This window comes from Nelumbo nucifera, chromosome 4 (genome assembly GCF_055504915.1).
Source record: "Nelumbo nucifera cultivar China Antique chromosome 4, China Antique-T2T, whole genome shotgun sequence".
Classification (NCBI taxonomy): Eukaryota; Viridiplantae; Streptophyta; class Magnoliopsida; order Proteales; family Nelumbonaceae; genus Nelumbo; species Nelumbo nucifera.
In genome coordinates this window covers 46,604,260-46,625,519 of record NC_142652.1, presented here as the reverse complement: position 1 = coordinate 46,625,519, position 21,260 = coordinate 46,604,260, and the positions used below count along the sequence as shown (strand labels likewise).

Here is a 21,260-nt window from a genome sequence, read left to right as displayed (position 1 = left end):
TATCTAAAAGGATGGAAAGAAGGGAGTTGGTAGGTTTTAATATATTTCAAATGAAAAAAAAAATGGAAAAACTATTAAGGAACGAAGAGAGTGGAAACTAGGATTCTTTAAAGATAAGATGGATCCAAGTTCATTCAAATCCTTAACTAGCAAGGTCCTACAATTGGAGACATCCAAAATAAGGTTTTGCAATTGAAAATGGCATATTCCATCAATTTAGCTAAAGTGAAGTTGTTTGTTGGATGAGGTATTTTTTGTTTTTATTAATCAGACCCATTTACTTTAAATGGCATATCACCTATTATTTATAATTAATAATTTCATTATAACTCATTCCAAAATAAATTAACTATTTTTGTGATTAATTAAAAATTCCCAAACAGTATTACTATTTTTAATAATTAATAATTTTCATTTTAGTAATATTTGTGGGATTAATTACTAATATTGTCGAAAATTTACTAATAATTTACTAAAATTAATTAATTATTTTCATAACTAATTGAAAAATACCAAAATTCACTTAAAATCTATTATTATATCCTTGATTTATTAAAAATAGCCAAAATTTAATACCAAAATATAATACTATTTTTAGTAATTAATCTTAGTGATATAATAATAATTCATGATTAATTAATTAGTGATATATTAACAACAAATTAATTAAGTACCAATAACAATTAATTTGATTATTATTATTATTTAATTTAAAAATTAATAATTATTTCATGAATAATTAAATTGATTTTTTAAATTAACTATTGTTACTATTAATAATTGTAATATTTTTATAAAATAGGAATTATAAAATTTATTAATTCATAATTAAGATTTATTAACTCTAATTATAAATTTATTAATAGTTTTTAAATATTAATTATAAAATTTAAAAATAATTATTAACTATTTGTGTGAATAATTAAAAAAATACCATAAAATATTACTATTATAAATAGAGGTGTAAATCGGGCCATGTTGGGCCGACATGGCATGACTGTACTAGCCTACGGGTTGTGCCTCCTTCCCTTGTGATAATTTGGGGGGTTGGCCAAGCATGACCCATAGCCCCCGTGCTATGCCGATTCATTCCATTGGCCAAGCTTGGGCTAGGTCGGTTCGTGGACCGAGCCCAACTATAAGTGGTCTTTTAAAAAAAATCAAAAACATTAAATTTTTTATTTTATATGAATTTTGATGTATACAACTATTTATATATATATATAATAATTAAATAAAATAGTATAATAAAATTAAAAACAAATTTTTATATATGAGAGGTCGTACTGGCACACGGGCCTAGGGCGACACAACGCACTCAGTCATATTGTATTGTGTCGGCCCATGGACCTAAAACCCTACGTCTAACATGGCCCATTCCATCAAAGTTTCGGACCATTGCTAAAACCTCCCTTGAAGTTCAGCAAGTAGACCCCTTTGTTAGTTCAACATTTAAAAGTTGGTATAATTTGCTGTTATCATTAATTATGTGTTTTTAAATGACAAAATTTCCCTTAAATGAAAAATAGGCTTGTTGTCAGTAGCTAAATTTCTCTAATTACCAAAATTACCCTTTATGAGAAATATGGGGTTTTGAACAGAAGGGGGGAAATTTTCTTGTGAATTATCCCTATTCTTACTTGTGGTCAACATAAGCATATTTTATTCTACCTTTACCTTGTTGCAGTAGCCTCAAAAAGAAAATCAATGACATTTTACTCTGCCTTTACCTTGTTGTAGTGGCTTAAAATGAAATGTAGTTTTTTTCCTTCCTTTTCTTCTCTATCTCATACAGAAATGGGATAAGAGGGCCTCCGAATCAAAGGGAACCATTAACAAACGCATGGTAGGTGGGGGATTGCCACTTGTATTAATGAAGATAAGAGGGCCCTGTTTGGCGACAATGCAAACATTAATAACTCTATGGGGCTATTAAAATATGTTATATTTTTCAAAGTTATTGCAATATGCAAGTACACCCATCAAACCAATTTGAGGCTAATTTTTATAGAGAAAATAATACAAATTTTATGAACAATAATAAAAAATAAGAATTTAAAGTTGTAGCTACCTTTCGGCATTCAAAGAACCAAGGGTTGGTGTTTTGCGTCTGACGAATACTTCCTCATAGTTTTATTTTTATTCATTTGATGCAAAGGCTTGTCTTCAACTCTTCACAATGAAAAGGCAAGGTTGGGGGTAGCGTACAAGTTCAAGTTACATGACAAATTTGAAAAACAATTAGGCAAGGTTTTTAAAAGAGATCACAAGGATTTGGGATTTAATTGCTATGAAGGCAAGCTTGAAAAATAAATCAATTTTGAAAAGGATAAAAAGGCGGATGTTTGATGCCATGGCGTTTCACAAGCATTTCATTTCACATGTGTTCCTCGATCTACAAGTGTTTCATTTCATCTGTTTTTTTGGGTAGGGATGCAAGATGGCTAGGCGTTTGAAGGGATTTGGCTTATGACAACTATACATGGTTTTCAAAGCCGGACTGGACCGGACAATTGGACTGGAAAAACCAGGAACCGGTTAGGTGATTGGTTTCGGTTTTTCCCAAAACTGAAAATTTTCCAAAAACCGTTGATTTTGGTTAGCAAACCGCTGACCTGGGCGGTTAACCATTCGAACGGTTTTGACCTTTTTTTTTTGTTTTTTAAAATTTTTTATATTTTTTTGTCAGAACGGGCTGACCGTTCGACCTGGTAACCATACCCCTAACCGGTTCGTTTTTAAAAACTATGCAACTATATGACATCTCAGAAAGAAGTCAACTTTTTTCAAAATTCAATGTGCCACATCACCTTAGTGATTCAAGATCACCAAGGAGATTCAAGAATTGCCAATTTAATGATTCAATAAATCCCTCCTTTCCTGAGTCTTGGAGTTAATCATTGCAAAAATGTTTTTTTTTAAAAAAAAGCAAATTCCCAAATGTGATTTTCTCCCTTGATTTCGTTTAATTGTTGTTGTTGCGTGAATGACACATCAGCAAGGATGGAAACACTTGTGAAATGCTCCGAAGCCAAAGACCTACAAGAAGGGTTTGGGGTAGCCATTGATGTGAAAGGCAAATTTGAAAAACAAATATGCGATCAAAAGTAATTGCATGGGTATTTTGGGCATTTTCGTGTTTTTGTTAGAGGATTCTAATGAAAGGGGTTTACTTGCAATTATGTTATAAAATTCAGGGAGGTGGTTGCCATTATGAAACTTCAAGGGAGGTTTTAGCAATGACTGTAAACTTTAAGGGATGTTTCAGCAATTTACCTTTATTTTATCTATGGGATTTTCTTTATTTCCTAATGTTTCAAGGGGTTTTGTATAGTTTGTCAATATTTATGTGTTTTAAAAGTGTATCCATATCCAAGTTATTCAATATGATACATAATACCGATACTTTAATCCTTAGATGGAATATAGCTTTGTGAATTAACTTTATAAGATGTTATGAGTGGAAGAAGATCCATGGATGTAATTTGTTGATGAAATCCATTTTATCGGAGCAAGGATATTTTCATTTGAAGTGCATATATGCATTTTTGAAATAAAGGGTTAAAGACCTATCTATTTATTTATTTCTGTTTCTCTGTTTTCACCTTTTGCTTTGTAACTAGTAACTACGGTTACAATCCCCTCATTCTTTTCAAAATGCCAGATGGAAGTGGTGACAAAAACAATTTAGAGGAGTTCATGTGTTGTCAATTACAATTCGAGTGAAACAAAAAGGCTTGAACAAAGTCAAAGATGGGGAGTTATTTTAGAAATTCATACAAGAGTCTCACACAAAGTGTGGTAGAGGAGGGAGGTAGTTCGGGGTAGCAAAGCTTTGTTATAATTGAGTGTAGCTGTGGTGTAAGAAAAAGAACGATCAGTTGTGGCTAAATGGTTATAGTTCCACACTAGTAGCTGCAAATGGCATTGGCTATTGATGGAAATAAGGGTCCGTTTGGTTTATAGTTGGAATCAGAATCAAAATCTTCGAGAATTGGAATCAGAAAGGTTCATTCCTATAGTTTGTTTGGTTCAAATAGGAATGAGAATGGAAATTAAAATAAGCAAAAATGAGATTTTAGCCGAGCTCGAGCCTATTAGAGCTCGGCTCACGAGTCGACTCGAATATATATACATATATATATATATTAAAAATATTATAATTATTAATTATTATAATTCTTAATTTTTTAAATATAAAAAAAATTATGTATAATTTTTATTTTTATAAAATATAAAACGAGCTGAGCGGAGCCGAGCTCTAGCTTATGAACTCTTGATTCAAACTCAAGTTCAAGGTTTTGGCTCGAACCAAGCTCGAGCCTTATAGAATAGTCTCGAGCCGAGCTCAAGCCTGGTACTATCTGACTCGGCTCGGCTCGAATCCACCCCTATTCCCAAGGGAGGGGCAGGGAATGGCCATTCCCTCAAAAGGGAGTGTCCTGATTATTATTGATTTGAAACTGGTTCAATCTTATCCTGAATTCGACCGGAGCTATATACATAATATATATTATAATCGGATCGGATCAGAGACTCTATTAGTTCCGATTTGGTTATGGTTCTAACTGGTCCCATCCCAGACCCCAACCCATTGACAACCGTATTTGTGTTACAGTTACGATGCAGTGCCAAACACAACTTTATTATGTTCATGGGAGGCCCAGCCTAGCTCGGAACAGCAGAAGCCGTGTGCCCATTTGGGAGGGCTTTACTAACACAACTTTTCGCATTTCGAAGCTGGCCCCATGTAGAATTCATAAAAATTGTGTGGTGAAAATGTAAAAAGTTAATATTAGTGTGCTCCAAAGGCCAAAAAAAAAAAACGACAACAAATTGAAGCTACTCCAAATAACTCGTCCGAAATTACAGGTGTAGGTGTTCAACAAAAACAACCACGGTCCAATCGACCAACGAAGAAGCCCTCCCAAACGGATACCTTGTCTTGGCCTCAACCCAACCGTAACAAAACTCGGAGGGGGCAAAGTGTCATTCATCAAAAATGCAGGGTGTTAATATAGAAATTATCCTTTTATGCTTTATGTGGCAGTCCGTTCCGTTCCGTTCCAACTCAACTCAACTCAACAGTTCATATTCCCGCCTCCTCCAAAATCTCTATTAAACCCTCTTTCATTTTCTTTCCCACTCCCCCTCTCTGAACTCTCTATCTCTTCTGATAATTATGTCTTCTTCGGAAATCGTTAAGAATCGATTCCTAGGGCTTCTGATATGGCAATCGATCCACTCAACCTTCATTTTTCTCTTCTGCAAGATCTTTCTCCTATCCCTTTTCACTAGAAACCCCTTCTCGCCCTCTTTCCTTAGCATTCTGTTCTTCATCGTCTTCCACTTCTCTCTCCTCTTCTTCTCTTCATCTCTCTTCATCGTCTCCTCTCCCCAACCCGATCGCCCCGTTTCGCTCCCCGAACTTGGCCTTGGACTCGTCCGCTTCATTCTAAACTGGGTCGTCGGCGGCGGGTCGCCGGAGCTCTCTTCCCCCAGTTTCCGTCGCCGGGTGAGAACATGGCTAAGTTTTATTCTCTTGGTGATGGCCTCTAGTGCATCGGGATTCCTGTCGGTGGTTTGTTTGTGCGGGAACTCAGAGGCGATTAGTGAACTGCCATTATTCGGGTTAGGGTTGAGAGGTTTAGCTCTTGGATTTATTTATGGAGTTTTTTATATTTATAAGCAGCGGTGGTTCTTAAGATTTCCAATTATTCAGGTGAGAACCTTTCTAGCAGTGGCTGTTAATTTGTTTTGTTTGTAGAAGTAGAACCATTGTTAGAACTATAGTCTGTACATTTTGTGAAGAAATGCTCGTTGAGTTTGTTTATCCCTCACATTCCCGCTGAGGGTCGTCAAATACATTTTCGCTACATATTGTCACCTGAGTGTTGTTCTACTGATTTACACTTACTGACTTGCTTTCAATAGAGGTTTGAAGGGAATTATAGAGAATGTTCCAAGGGAGAATTTCATCCCATAAGACTGACAAAAAAAGATTTTTATCCAATAAGTGCATGATGTAAATGATGTTGGGCAACTACTCTATGGTCTGGCCCTATCAATATTCAATATCTACTCTTGTTTTTGATTGATTCAATAGTTAGGGTCTTACTAGCAGGATTTAGTTTTACTATGATATCAAGTTTGGGGGCTGGAATATCTTGAGGGTGATGAGAGCATTGGAAAGGGTTCTGCACATATCTTCAGTTGGATACTAAGATCTGCAAATGCTATGGCAGATGATCTGGCTAAAGAAGGGTTTAATGGACAACAGTTGTATTGGGGATAGTAGGGGATCCAAAGTTAAGCTAGCTACTGTAAGAGTAAAAGGAAAAGGGGGGAGGGAATGGGACTGATAGCCCATTGTTTTGGTCTTGCAACCATCTTTATATTTTATCAATTCTTAATTTTTGTACAAATTGATGAGATTTAAGTAAGAAAAAAAGTTTAGATCTGGAATTTCAAGGAATGCAGGTACTGTTGTGAAACCGAAACAGGATTCTTGTAACCAAACCCATATACTTGGGATATGGCTTAGATGATGATGATGAGCTACTGTTGTGAAACTATTCTTTATAAGACCTTAAAAGGGTATTACAGAGTGAAGGAAGTTAGGATTTTAGGGACAGGAAGTTTGTAAAGGATGTAGAGTTAGGTAGAATCAATGTTTTAAAATTTAAAAAATACTACAGTACCAACTGATGGTGGCTCAGTTGGTATGATCTCTGACTCGTCAGTGTAGAGACCTGGGATCAAATCCCGCTGCCACCAGGGTTGCGGGGTTAAGGGGACTACCCTCCGTTGTGTAGCCCCATGAAGCAAAGAGAAAAAAACACAACTAAAGTGCAAATGATCTAGAGCCTGAAATGGAAGGCACAATGTAAGATGCATGCTTGAATGATGTGAGGTGCCACTTTTGAAAATGAAAACATAAGAAAAACTTAAAGTGCTTCAACAAGCATGTTAAAGCTCCATTGGTTAGAGTATCATGTTATATGAAGGTATTCAGGGGGGGGACGGGCTACTCCCCTCCCCTCTCTCTCCCCTTTTTCTTCTTCTTTTACTGATGGATATAAAACTGTCTATTTGCTTTTCCACCCCCATTCTTCATCCTTAATCACCCAGAGCCCCCCTCCACCCCGGCACCCCCACAAAGTCTACCACAAGATCTGAAATTTGTAGGATCCTCACTCCGTCGTACATCATCCATACTCGTCAAAACACACTGGCATCCATCTTTTTGACAGTATCAGACCCACTCTAATCTCTCCCTCTCTCTATATGTCTCTAAAACTCTATATATCTCTTACCACACTATACCTTTTAGTATACAGTAGCCTCCACCCACATCTCTACCCTCACCCCAAACAAGATTTTAAAAGAAATAACTATTGATAGCATACCCATATCCCCCTAATAGAACAAAAAATAGCCCTCTCCTTTACATCTAAAGCATCAATAGTGCTCTCTTTTGGACTACTAATTGAATAATAAGGCCCTGCTTGGTTTGTGGGAATAAGGGTCTGGAATTGGAATCGGAATCGGAATGGGCTATTCCGATTCCAACTGTTTGGTTGGGCGGAATTGGAATCCCATTCCCATTCTTGGTGGAATGACATTCCCCCATTTGATGGAATGGCCATTCCTTCCCCCTCCCTTGGGAATGAAATCTCATTCCTGCTGATTCCAATTTTCATTCCCATTCCTGTCTGAACCAAACAGACTATGGGAATAGACCATTCTGGTTCCAATTCTGAAGCATTTTGATTCCAATTCCAACTGCGAACCAAACGGACCCTAAGATCTGCCTTTCATTATTCATGAGGGTGTGCAATCATGCTTTGTTAAAGTTATTTGTTGTCCTTGAATTGACTTTTGAACTGGTCAAAAGTAGTGGTGACTCATTCCTTTTTTTTCAATCCAACAAAAATCTGTTCTATTTAAACTCATTTCTAGAGATGATTGCTAAAATTGATCCTAAGGCTTGGTGTTACAAGGATGCCTTGAGCCTGGAACTCTGTCAATGCTTGGAACTTGGTAGTTGGCACAATGCTTCCTGTGGCTTCTCAATGATGGTTAAAGTAGAGAAAAAACTCAGGAATTTGCATTTATGGATAAGATATTATGAGAAAAGATATGTCAGATAAGGAATATAACACTTTGTTTTTTTTTTTTTTAATTTTCTGTATTATTATATTATCTATAATTAAATATTATTTGTTGGAGTATTCTTTTGGCATGATTTTAGAGGTTGACATGCTGAATACTTGTAGACAACTGAATTCTTGGCATCCATGTCATTAAGCATTCAAGCAATTTAAAATTGGAGTAGATGGATCCTGAGTGCAACTCCATTTCATTGACTAAGTTGAAAAAGTGTCTTCTTTCATTGAGCTGTAAATCCTTGTTTAAACATCTAGTTGAGCCATTGAAGATATGTCTAGACTTTTTTTTTGATTGGTGGATATGTCTAGACTGTTGGGGATGATATTAGGGGCTTTGTGGAGTTCAATCAGACCATATCTCAACTTATATTATATCTTGATCTATGACAGTTGTCAAGGCATCTAGGCAATAATGGAGCACCTAAGCAATGCCTATTTGATAAGAATTTCATTAAATTAATTTATCAAAAAAAAAGAATCCCATTAAATTAAGAACAATTTTTTTTCTACTTACCTAGTTTTATATACCATTCAGCATGCATATTATTTTATTGAAAAACAGCACTTCTCTTCATTATGAATATTATTTTTCCTTTCAAATATATCAGTTTCAATAGTTTCAAAATAATACTAACACTATTAATAATAGAAAAATTTCATATCAAATTATCAATTAAAGAAGGTTGTAATTTTTGTTGTTAGCAAAATATAAATCTTATTAAAAGAAAAAGAAAATTACAAGAAAGGTAATGAGTATGACTAACGAGAAATCACTCTTGAGAAGAAAGAAAAACCCTACACCCAAACAAAACCAATTTCACCTACACTGCTCAGACCAAACAAATTTGCTATAAATCGAAGAAAAAATGGCAACATATGTTCAACCTCATCTCACTTCTAGAATTTTGTGTGGTATTTTTTTAAATACAGAGTAAAGAGAAAAAGAACCAGCTGGAGCCACTGTTTCATACTTCTATTCCTGTTTTGTCTTTTTCTTTTCTCAAAACCCTTGGGTCTTTTAAATTTCAATTGTAAAACACTACAGCAAAGTATAAATGATAAATATAGTAAAGTATATGATGTATTGAACTATTGATACACTTATTTGTAGGATGTAGCAATTTGAATAATATTATAATAAGGTACCTGCTTTGTAACTTTTATTGCCTAATTGAGTGACTTTTTGCTATAAGTTAAGGCATTCAAGTTAGGCGCCCAGCCTTGGGCACCTAGGTGATGCTTTGATAACTATGATCTACGATGTCTAGATATGAATACCAACATGGGCACTGATACAAAAAAGAGGGATGATTTTCCATTTCCTTCCTAAATGGATACAGGCACCACATTTAATATGATTATATCGTTATTTTATTTTTGGTTTTGAAGCTGTGTTATTTGTCAATACTTGTATCAAGTCAAGTTTAATTGAGCTTCTAATATATACATGAATCCTGTTTCACCAATCCGTTCTATTTAAAGCCATACCTGTTCTATTTAATTTATATCTATCTATATACTACACACACACACTAGCGTAAGGGCATGTGCTATGCACGTGTGCAAGGGTAAAGATACAAGTTATAAATTAAATTTATTTTTATGACTGGCCCTGGGCCCAACCTGCCTTATGTGTGGGGCCTGTGGGCTTGATTGAAGCCTGGGCTGGGCTGGGCAATGCAGGCCCAGACAGAAATAATGAACCCTATTGGGTATGTATTGTTCTATTTGACACCAGTGTGCTTGGGGTCTTCAGGAATCCAGGTATCATAGGTCTTGATATAGTCAAGATGAATGTTGGAGGTCCTAATTCATTGAAATTTCCTAGACTGACTGATCAGTAGTTTAGAAGCCTCAGTGATGCTGTGAAGTTTTTGTATTGGTTTTGTCTCAGGGGGCACTATGATGTGGGAACAAATAAGTCAAAACTGGAATATAGTGGGGCATTTTGGTTATTTTCAACTCTTTTTTTGTAAGGTCCATCTTATTAACTTGTTTTGTCTAATAATAATTTAATTGCAGTTAAAATTCCAGCTTTTGGTTAAGTATTTTAAGAGTTATTGGCTAAGGGGAAGAAGCTGTACTCAACTGAATAACTGATACTATCAGGTTCCAAAAAAGATACAGTTATTGGTGTGGAAGAAGATTTCCAAACATGCTGCCTTTATGATGTTTCATTCAAGTGTGTAAATTATGTTTACCATCTGATTGGAAGCTTTTGTTTTCATGATAATACGTCAATTTGTGGTACTTATCTAGAACAGAATGAAAGGAAACTAACTGGCTTATCTTTTCAGCGTCCTCCATTCTTCAGTTTTAAAATGGGTCTCCCTTCAGCTGTTAGGCAATCTTTAAAGCTATCAAGTGCAGCTTTCCTAGTATCAACTCTTCTGGTGGTATTGTTGCCAGATCAATTTAAGAGCAAGAGTACAATCAGGCAGTTCATTATTGAGCAGATCATCTTTTATGTTGGAAGTTCTGCAGTTTCTCTATGTTGGGAACTAAGTCATCATTTACATCAGGTTGGCTTTCTTAACATTGATTTCAAATTTCTTCATTTGGCTCATTACAAATAATTTTGTACACAATTCACTCTCTTTTGAGGGCTTGAAATTCCTAACAAATTTGCATAAGTGGATCTGCTAATAAGCTCATTGATTGTTTAATCATGGTTAATAATGGCTTCTAGTTGTGTAGTCCTGTTAAAATCATCTGTATCATTTCTCTTTTCAGAAGGTGCAGTTTGTGTCTTCTCATCTTTGAGCATTTATGCAGGTTCTACATACAAAAAGGTGCATATTTGCACCTCCTAAAGGATCAGCTGCAGCAGAAACAAATCCAAGCGAACCACTCCTTGCAGCTCTGGAGGAGAGCACTCCAAGATCTCTTCTGCAATATCTTGCATATTTTGACCTCTGTATGGTTTGTGAGAGTAATGTTGATACCTGGCGTAGAGCTGCCTTCTTTGAAGAAACTGGTGAGACTTACAAAAGAGTTGTTGCTGTGTGCTTAAGGCCTCTAGAAAAGCTAACATCAAATCTTGGTGAAGGGTTGGAAGGTTGTTTAGGGGACAAGACAGATCAATTAGCTCATCAGTTATGGTCACCATCCAATGCACGCTTGGAGTCCAAGCTTTTTGAAATGTTTGATGACTTCCAGGTACCATTATTAATTTGAGCTTTGAATTGATCTCAGATTCCCCTATCTCCCATCCCACTATTTTTTCCCTCTTTTGTATTCTTGATGTTACACAAATAAATTCATGAGTTACCAGAGATTTTTTTTTTTTTTTTTTTAACTGAATATGCAAAGTATACATAGAATACCAGTAAGAACTTTCCATTGAACAGAGGAGGGACAATTTGTAACTCCTACCAGAAAACAAAAGGGCATGTTAAGGTATACCCCAGAAGGGCAGACTCCCATTGCAGCTTAGCTCAATCTACTCCTTAGAGTAAAAAAAATCCACTAATGAATTTGCCAGATCTTTTGACAAATGAAACAAGATGTTCACTTTAGAGAACTGACCTTGTTGAGAAAATAGTGTTTTATGGCAATAGATAAAAAAAATTCCATTAATAAGAAAAAAGGAGCACATCAAATAAGGTGATGAGAGAGCACCAAAAATACAACTCCAAAGTAAAGACTGAGAAACATTCCAAAGAAGCAAATGCAACAACTAATGTTTTTAATCTAATTCAAACAAAGGTCAAAGCCCAATTCCAAGATCTTCCTTTGAGACTCTTTCAAATTTTGGAAGTATGAGAATCCAATCCATATTCTTTTTCCACACAATACAGCAATTTGGTCTCTTGTTCGTGCTTTGTCTTCAAAAACCCTTTTGTTTTTCTCTTTCCAAACTTCCCAACAAATGGCAAATGTAACACAACTTCAAGCTATCTTTGCCTTGATGTTCTCTCAATGTAGGCCAATGAGCAAATTGTGGTTTTGTGAAGGAGGTAATAGCGAGAAGGTAGCAAACCTAAAGGAGCAAATCAAAGGCTTTGAAAGAGTATCTAATCTGAAAATAAATTTGGAGAAGAGTTGCGTAGCTGGTATAAACTTGGAGGATGGGGAAATTGAGGTTATTACGGAGTGTCTTGAGTGTTTCATTTCTTCTTGGCCTATGTCCTACTTAGGGATTCCATTAGGGGCAAATCCTAGGGAGAGCAGATTTTGAACCCCAATGCTAGAAAAGTTTGAGAAAAGATTAGCTTTGTGGAAGAAGAAATACATCTCTTTGGGAGGGAGAATCACCTTAATAAGAGCTACATTGGCTAACTTACCCACTTTTTGTTTGTTTTTAGGATACCATTTAGGGAAGCTAGGAAGTTTGAGAAGTTGATGAGAGATTTCCTGTGGGAGCCGAGGCAAGGAAAAAAGGATTATTTGGTAAAATTGGAAATTGTTTGTTGAAATAAAGAAAAGGGTGGTTTGGGACTAGGGAGGATGGTTGAAAAAAATCAAGCTCTGTTAGGGAAATGGTTGTGGCGATGGCCATTGGAAAGTGAGAGGTTGTGGCATGAGGTGGTGGGAAACATTCATGGGAGTTTAGAGAATGGCTGGGATGTTGGTGTATCAAGGCAGGCTAACTTGGCAGCACCTTGGAAGGCAATTCAGAACACCCTTCCTCAATTTCTTAGGTTTATTAGGTATGAAGTTTGTTTTGACAATGCTGTTTGCTTTTGGGAGGACATCTGGGTAGGGAACACCCTTCTAAAGGACCTTTTCCTTCAAAATTTGTCTCATCCTCGGGAACACCTATGGCTCCTAATTGGAATTTTGGGTTTCGTAGTGGATTATAGAATGATGAAATTGATTCTCTCTCTGACTTGCTTTGTTGCCTTGATAAGGTTTTCTTAGATCCCTCCTGGCCAAGCAAAAGGGTGTGGGTTCCTAGACCCAAAGGGATCTTTACTTGTGCTTCTTATTTCAAGTCCATCTCCTAGTCTTCTGCCTAACAACCCTTTCCATCAAAGGAAATTTGGTGCAGGCCAATTCCCCTAAAGATTATGGCTTTTTGTTGGGAAGTATACCACGAGAAAGTAAACACTCTAGATAACTTACAAAAGAGAAGACTTTTTCTTTGTATTTCTCTCAACTGGTGTATCCTTTGTAGAGTTCATGGGGAGGATTGTTACCATCTACTAATATCTTGTCCATTTTCTGCAGACCTTTGGGCTTGGTTACTCTCGTTGTTTGAAGTAGTTGGAGTTTACCATTAGAAGTTTTCATGATCTTTGACCATTATACTTTCTCTTGGCTTGCAAAAAGAGGGAGAATTATGTGGATATGTGCTTGCACTACCTTTATTTGGACATTATGGGAAGAAAGGAATGCTAGAATTTTTCAAGAAAAGGAAAGGAGCAGTCAGGAACTGAAAGACTGTTTATTGCATATGCCATAATTTTCAAGTCGCCAAGGCAAGGCTTGGCGACAGGGGGCGCCTTGTTGCCTAGTCGCCTAGGTGATGGATTTTTTTAAGTAAAAACAACATATCCTAGGGTAGTTCCTTAGGTTCCATAACCATCTTTCCTTAATAACTATCCATAATTTCATAATGTCTAAGTCTAGAAAATCAGCATATTTATGAGAAGACAAAGAAGAAAAGAAAATTCAAAAAATATAGGGGCTGAACCTCTATTTTTGTTATTGGAAAAGAAGAAAAGAAAAGGTGGAAGAAGAAGAAGAAGACGCTATACAAAAATTAGTTTATAAACACAAAAATGAATATTTTTGTTTAATAATGTCTATTTTTATAATTATAATCTAAAAAAATAACAATATAAAGGTATTTTATACGACACTATACAAAACTGCTTGGCACCTCAGCCTAGGTGTTGCCTTGACAACTATGGCATAGGGCAATACTTTGGTTGAAGACTTTGGAAAATTTTCATCAATTCTCATTTAATGACTCTTGGAGAAGCTGGTCAGCAGTAGCGAGATGTTCATCCTTTAAGAACAAGATAATTACAAGCTGGTCTCCTCCGTCTGAAGGCTCACTGAATCTGAACTTTGATGGAAGTAACATGAGTAACTAAGGATTATCTGGAATGGGGGGGTGTTTTGAGGAACGAGAGTGGAGATATTGTTTTGCTATACTCAGGTCCTTTAGGATTCGGAGACTATCAGGGCAGAGCTATTAGCTTCTGTACAAGGGGTGCAATTTGCAAACCAGTTGGGGGTAGAGCATTTGATAATTGATGGGGATTCCAAGGTGGTGGTGGGTTGGTTGAAAAACACTGAGGATGGTGTATGGTGCTACAAGAATGAAATGAAGAAATTTAGTTGGTTGACAAGGAATATGTTGATTTTTGTGCAATGGGTGGGGAGATCAACAAATACTTTGGCTGATGGGTTAGCCAAGCAAAGGGTAAATAGGGAAGAACTGTTTTGGGTTCAGCTGTGATTTCTGTAATTTATTCTTAGTTTACTTGTAAGTTTATTGGAGGGTCTGCAGCTTGTGCCTCTGTGGGATGTTGTATGAAATCACGATTCTAAATCAGCTTCTGAATTAATAAAATTATACTATTACTCATAAAAAAGAGCAAAGATGTCTCCCGGGGATCTTGGTTCCAAGATGTTACATGTTAGTGTTGAAAAGACCAAAAAAGAATCCCCAAATGTATTTTGAGTAGCAGCAATCAAGGCAGAGTGCAATAAATCTCTTCAGCAGCCTTACATAAATAACTTCTTCCACTCATCTGAACTCCCTAATTTTTTGAATTTGGTCCCATGTAGGAATGCTATGCAAAGCAACTAGCTAAGAAAACGCTTCCAGTCTATGTGGAATGGGATTTCCTTAAATTCCTTTCACCTCCGATTTCTCTACTTGATTCCTTGCAAGAGCACTGTACACTGTAAAAAAATTAAGTCATAACTCCATTCTTGGATTCCTTTTTTTGATAAGTTCCATAGTTGGATTTCTTCCACCATCTTGAATCTCTTCTCTCAACTTTGAGCTCCACCAATTGCAACATTGACAACAAATATACACATTCCTCCACCTTCCAGTCTAGCAAAGACCTAACTTCGGACACTACACTACTCTTCCTTGGGTTACTTCAAAACTATCCACAATAGACACATTTTTCTTGCTTAAACTATACAATTGGTGACACTAGTCACAAAACTTAACAATCCCCACTCATCAAAAAAGAAAAAAAAACCCTTACAATCCCCACCCAATTATCTTTCCAAAACTTTATAGTTGAGCATTCTCCAACCTTGAAAGACACAAAATTAAGAAGGCTGACTGAAATCTCATAATTCCTTTTGGTCATTAATAAAAAAAATCTCATAATTCCTTTACAAAATTTAAGAAGGCTGACTAGTGCAGCTGTTCTATGGGGCTTGTGGAATGCAAAAAAATGCTAGAGCTTTTGACGACAACAAGCTGGAGGCTGAGTGTTTGATTGAGCTAATTATGGTGAGAATAGCCTATGTGTGTGTTGAATTCCAGGGTGTTAGTATGAATGATTTTCTTAGAACTTTGCAAATTATTGGTGATTCAAAACAGCAAACAACAAAGATTGGTTGAGTGGGTGGCTCCGGAGGCAGGTAAATTAGAATTTAATTTTGATAGCTGCAGTTTGGGTAATCTGGGTCAAAGGAACTTGGTGAGAACTGGCTTTTCAGGTTCTGTGGGATAAGGAGCTTGGTGAGAACTGAGCTATTGGCTCTTGAATCAACTGGGTTTCTAGAAGTGACTATGCTGTGGCAGACTCATTAGCAAGAGCCAGGGCTGTAAGCATTCAGTTAATTTGGTGTTGTCTTGGTTCGGGATTTAATTTGTTACTGTTCCTTGTTGGTTGCCTTTGTTTTTTTTCTGGCTTGTTGCCCGTTGGGGCAACTAGGTGGTGGCTTTTGTGGTTTGCTGTTGTTGATAAATGACAGTTCAGTTATAATCAACTGGGTTTCTAGAAGTGCCTATGCTGTGGCAGACTCATTAGCAAGAGCCAGGGCTGTAAGCATTCAGTTAATTTGGTGTTGTCTTGGTTCGGGATTTAATTTGTTACTGTTCCTTGTTGGTTGCCTTTGTTTTTGCTGGCTTGTTGCCCGTTGGGGCAACTAGGTGGTGGCTTTTGTGGTTTTCTGTTGTTGATAAATGACAGTTCAGTTATAAAAAAGGTAGGGGGGGTGTACTAGGACAAGATCTATGGGTTACATCAGGTACAAGGTGTCTTGATCCTGATGTTTGATGCTTTTATTGATCTTCCCTACCTATTACTTGAAAAGGTAAAGGTGGTGCACTTAGTCTTATACTAATGTTCCTTATTCTATCTCCAATTATGTCTCATGATTATTTTTCTCCATCATATTGTGCTTTCTTTTATTTTTGTGCTTTTTTTTTATGCCTAAAATTGTGGCAGAAGTCAAATCTTCCTCAATGGAAGGATGCAATGACCTAGGGGATGGATGCTCTTGGAAAGAATCAAATTAAGCCTAGTTGTCAAGGGGTATAAACAAAACATTTTTTTTTTATCAATAACAGGAGGCTTCATTGATTCAGATTAAATTAATTAGTGTTTAGGAAACCAGACCTGATTGGCCAATCGGACCAGTTGAACCGTGATCTGGGTCCTTGGACGGTTTGGTGACACCCCAAGAACTGTAATAGCTAAAAACCCGGTTAAATCTGGCTGATTGGCCGGTTTAACCAGAAAAAATGGTGAACTGGCACCCCAAGAACTGTAATAGCTAAAAACCCGGTTAAATCTGGCTGATTGGCCGGTTTAACCAGAAAAATGGTGAACCGGTCTCGGTTTCATGAAACTGCCCGAGTCATTAAGTAATTGAAAATTTAAAATGTATGTGATAAGACTTGAACCCATGACCTCTTATTTTCATGTATTACTTCATTACCACTAGTCTACCTCTTTATTTGTGTTAATTAATGACTCTTTATTGTATATATTACTTAAATATACACATATTTGAAAGAAAATATAAATTAAGAGACTTGAACCCTGGCCATTTGCTTTAAAAAATAAGGAACATCCCTCCATCCACCATATTTCAGTAGAAAAAGTTGTAAAATATATTATATATAGTATTTATATGATCCATAGTATATTTATGTATATGCCCTGTCATCACGGTTCGATCCTGATTGAACCTTTGACCCGTGAACCTCTCCCTTTTCCGATTCTATGCCTGATCCGATTCTTTGAACATTGAAATTAATAGTATAATCCAGTGCTGTCCCTGCTGGGAAATCTTTCTTAGCTACCCTTTATTTTACTATCAAACCCATATTACGGTTCTGCCCAGAGCAACTTTTCCCAATGAACCCTTTGCTTGGCCAATGAATCAGCCATCCCATTTGTAGTTCTCTTGACCCATGTGAACATTTCTCCCAGTGCTTTAGTTACATTGCTCTTGTTGATTATCAAGAAACCTTGCCCTTATTCATCATTAGACCTGTTCATGGGCTGGGCTTTGGGCCTGACTTTACACAGTGTCGGGCTCGGGCTTCGGGCCGGGTCCATTCAAATTTTGGCAAAAGCCAAGTCCGAGCCCAGCCCATGAACTATATGGGGCCTTTTTGACATGGCTATTCATCATAATCTTCCATGCCTTACCCAACTATATGGGGTTGGCTACATGAATCCTGTTTTGCCAATTTGTTCTATTTAAAGCCACATCCTCTATTAAATTATGAGTGCTTAAATCACTTCTTACTACTTCTACCCGTGTCCTTTTTGGTCTACCTTAGCCCTTCTAGCCCTTCAACATGTAACAAACCACTTCTTTTAACTGGTGCTGATGGTCTTCTATGCACGTGACCAAACCATCGTAGTCTACTTCATCTCATTTTATCACCTATTGGGGTTACTCCTAGGTTCCTATGGATGACTTCATTCTTGATCTTACCCTTTCTAGTTTTTCCTTTCATTCATCTTAGCATTCACATATCTGTGACTAGACATGTTCATGGGCCATGCCGGGCTGGGTTTAGGTGGGGCTTTACCTCTTTATAAACAGAAAATGACTAGGTCCAAGCTTGAGCTTGGCCCGACCATCGGGTGTAGATCTTGAGCACGAGCCCAGCTCTATATATAGCCTGAAGGCCAATCTGGACAGATATTTTGTAATATATTATTTATATTATTAATAATATATTATATATTATATGATATTTTATATTATATAATGCATTTTCCGCTACTAATATTATTATTACATAATATTATAATATATTATATTTTATCATGTATAAACTATTATTAAGTTGGGCTTGGGCCAGGCTTATTTGGGAAAGCTTGAGCACAAGCCCATGGGCTTAAAAGTTTGTCCAAGCTCGACATATAATTGGCTGGGCCAAGCCAGCCGATCAGGCTACCTGACCCATTAACAGGTCTATCTGCCACACTCATTTGCCAAGACGAATCCTTTTCAAGTCTTATTTTCTTTAGTTCATTTCTTATGGCCTGTATATTATTTGGATGTCAAGAATGTCCTTAATGGAAATCTTTTAAACAAGTTTATATGGTGTTTCCACTTGGTGTGTTCATTCCTAAAAGTCAAGGCAAGGTTTGTAGGTTGAGGAAGCTCATTTATGGCTTAAAATGGTAATCTAGAGCCTGGTTTGACAGATATAAATGTTTGGATTTACTTAATACGTATGGAGATCTTGTAGTGTTCTTAAAATCACATCTTGGCTATTCCAAGGTGTACAAGTGAGGCACATTTGGTGCTGATCAAAAACAAAGTGTGGCACATTTAGCATTCACCTTTGCTTGAGCCCGGGCATAGTCTGCCTCTTTCATAAGGTGTGTTTGCTTTGTGCACCTTGTACCTCAAGGCACATGCCTTATTAAATTGTCTTTTTTCTTCTTCTTTTTGTAGATTCATACCTTTGTAATGATTTCTCAATATCTCAATTAGTTTTTATTGCTGTTTGTACATAGTAATGGTTTGCTAACTTTTAAAATAAGCAAAAACAAAAACCTTTCAAGTACCTGAAACCTTACTTTTGGGAAATAGGATCTCAAACATAAATATTTTCATCAAAGAAGCAAAAACAATACCACTATTATCTGATTTCTTAACCTAGTATAGTTGAACTGTGACTAAAATCACAAAAACTACCCTCACTTTTTCTAATATTATCTTAAACTTACCCTGATTTTTTGATACCTTTGGAGACCCCTTGTTAGATGCTTTTGTTTAACACATATGCGCTTTCTGTCAGTTGATGTTATTGACTGTAATAGAAGTGGTCCTTGGTATTTATCACAAAAAAAAAGGTCCTTGGTAGAAGCCATTAAGAACATAGTTCTTTTTTGATAAGTTAACTTCATAGTTCTCCTTAGTAGAAGCCTCCCTAGTTTGGGCAATTAGAAACATGGGTGGATCATCTTCCAAATCTCTTCTTCAAACTGGCACAGTTGGTGGTCTTCTATGCACGTGCCCAAACCATCTTAGTCTACTATCTCTCATTTTATCATCTATTGGAGCTTGTCCTAGGTTCCTACAGATAACTTTCTTCCTAATCATATCCTTTCTAGTTTTTCCACATCCATCTTAGCATCCACATTTATGCCACATTCATTTTCTGAACATAAAATCTATTTTCTCAAATCAAAATACATAAATATAACATATAAAACTATTCAAGCATGTGAAACTTTCAATCTCTTTATTTCTTTCCTAATCACATTACCCTAATTTTACATGCTGCTTTGTACTGAGCCCCTTGAGGCAAGTCCAAACATGTCCATGCTAGGGCCAAATTATTAATTCACTCATGAAAGATTCGTTTTTAATTTTAATTATAGTTCCTTATCTTTTAAAAAAAATTCTTGTATTAAGGAGGATGGATGAACAACAGTAGTGATGAAAGAAATAAAATGGGAGGATCCAATGGGTTGTGGGCTCTGAGTCGATGATCCCTTCCATATTGCAACCCCTCAACCTCAAGTGTCTAACCTTGCTTTGCTGATATGATTATCATTTCAAACTTGTATCTGCTCTATCTTAATTGAATGTGTTCTATAGTTTGCCCTCTTTTGTTCTTTTTATTCCAATTTCGAATTGCATCTAATGGTTACCCGGGCAATATTTTGCAGCTATATGCATGGTGTGCAAGGACAGTTGCAGGGCTAACTGCAAGATCACACAAGGAGGACAGGTTTGGTGTTGCTCAACTTTCTGGTTGCAATGCATCTGTTATCTCAACCCTACTTTCTTGCCTGCTTGCTGTTGAGGCTTGCATGGGGAAGAAAACCAATTTGCAACCACCTAATTTAGTGGGCCCTGCTAGTATCAAGTGGGCCACATCAAGCACTGGAAGAAGGGAAGGGTCGCCAGGCGTTATGAGTAGAAGAAAAGGTGGGCCTTTGCATTCCAAGGCATATGCCATGGCTGACATCTTCAGGACATCAATCTATGGCATTGTAGCCGTATTTCATGATGACATGCTGAGAAGCATGAAGACTGGGATCCTTGACAAGGATTGGATCATTACTAGCAAGCCTTTATATGGGACTCGCGAGATACTTGTACAGAAACTTAGTCTTTTTCTGGATTACCGAGCGACCTAGCTAAGCACAGCTATTTGCCAAGGATTTGTTGTTTCCATTTTCCTCAATAAGGAAATCAGTTTTGGAAAGAACGTTCTATTTGGGGCTTGGAGAGCAGGTCTAAGTGAAATTTTCATTGGACTAGAAAGCAAGTTTCTCAGTTTCATTGTATCTAGGATCATGCCATCATGGCATGTTCTGTCTAGAAAAAAACTTGCCTGGAAAATATCGTTGAGTTGGATTATATCTTCTCCCCTGTCAATGGTTTAAAGGATATTTTTTGTTCATAAATCTGACATTCTACTTTCTAATCTTGCTTTCTCCTATTTTGGAAAAAGGGTATTGATTTAGTCTTCTAGTGCTGGGTAAATATACGACCCATGCATGAAACCACCCATAACTATCCATATATTTAGTTCTGCACTTTTTACTTGGGAATTTAATGATACGTGATGTCCTCCCCACGTACACTCTGTAGACACCCTGAAAACATTGGAATCTACCCGCACATTGGGCACATCCCCCCATGAATTTATCACACAAACGGGAGATATTCTCA

General features: G+C 36.7%; 1 protein-coding gene across 1 annotated transcript; it reads left to right on the top strand.

The window, feature by feature from the left end:
• Positions 1–5,068: 5,068 nt before the first annotated feature.
• Positions 5,069–21,012, top strand: LOC104589405 (nucleoporin protein Ndc1-Nup protein). The gene is made up of 4 exons (XM_010247724.3): positions 5,069–5,722; positions 10,469–10,693; positions 10,947–11,330; positions 20,249–21,012. Exons 1-4 carry the CDS (start codon positions 5,183–5,185, stop codon positions 20,720–20,722), a joined length of 1,623 nt encoding a protein of 540 aa, XP_010246026.1. The 5' UTR covers positions 5,069–5,182; the 3' UTR covers positions 20,723–21,012.
• The last annotated feature ends 248 nt before the right edge of the window (positions 21,013–21,260 follow it).

Bases quoted from the DNA above. Each gene is read 5' to 3' on its own strand.
- LOC104589405 (XM_010247724.3), top strand. From the start codon at position 5,183: ATGTCTTCTTCGGAAATCGTTAAGAATCGATTCCTAGGGCTTCTGATA. The intron at 5,723-10,468 runs GTGAGAACCTTT...TTATCTTTTCAG, and splicing joins TAAGATTTCCAATTATTCAG to CGTCCTCCATTCTTCAGTTT. The intron at 11,331-20,248 runs GTACCATTATTA...AATATTTTGCAG, and splicing joins AAATGTTTGATGACTTCCAG to CTATATGCATGGTGTGCAAG.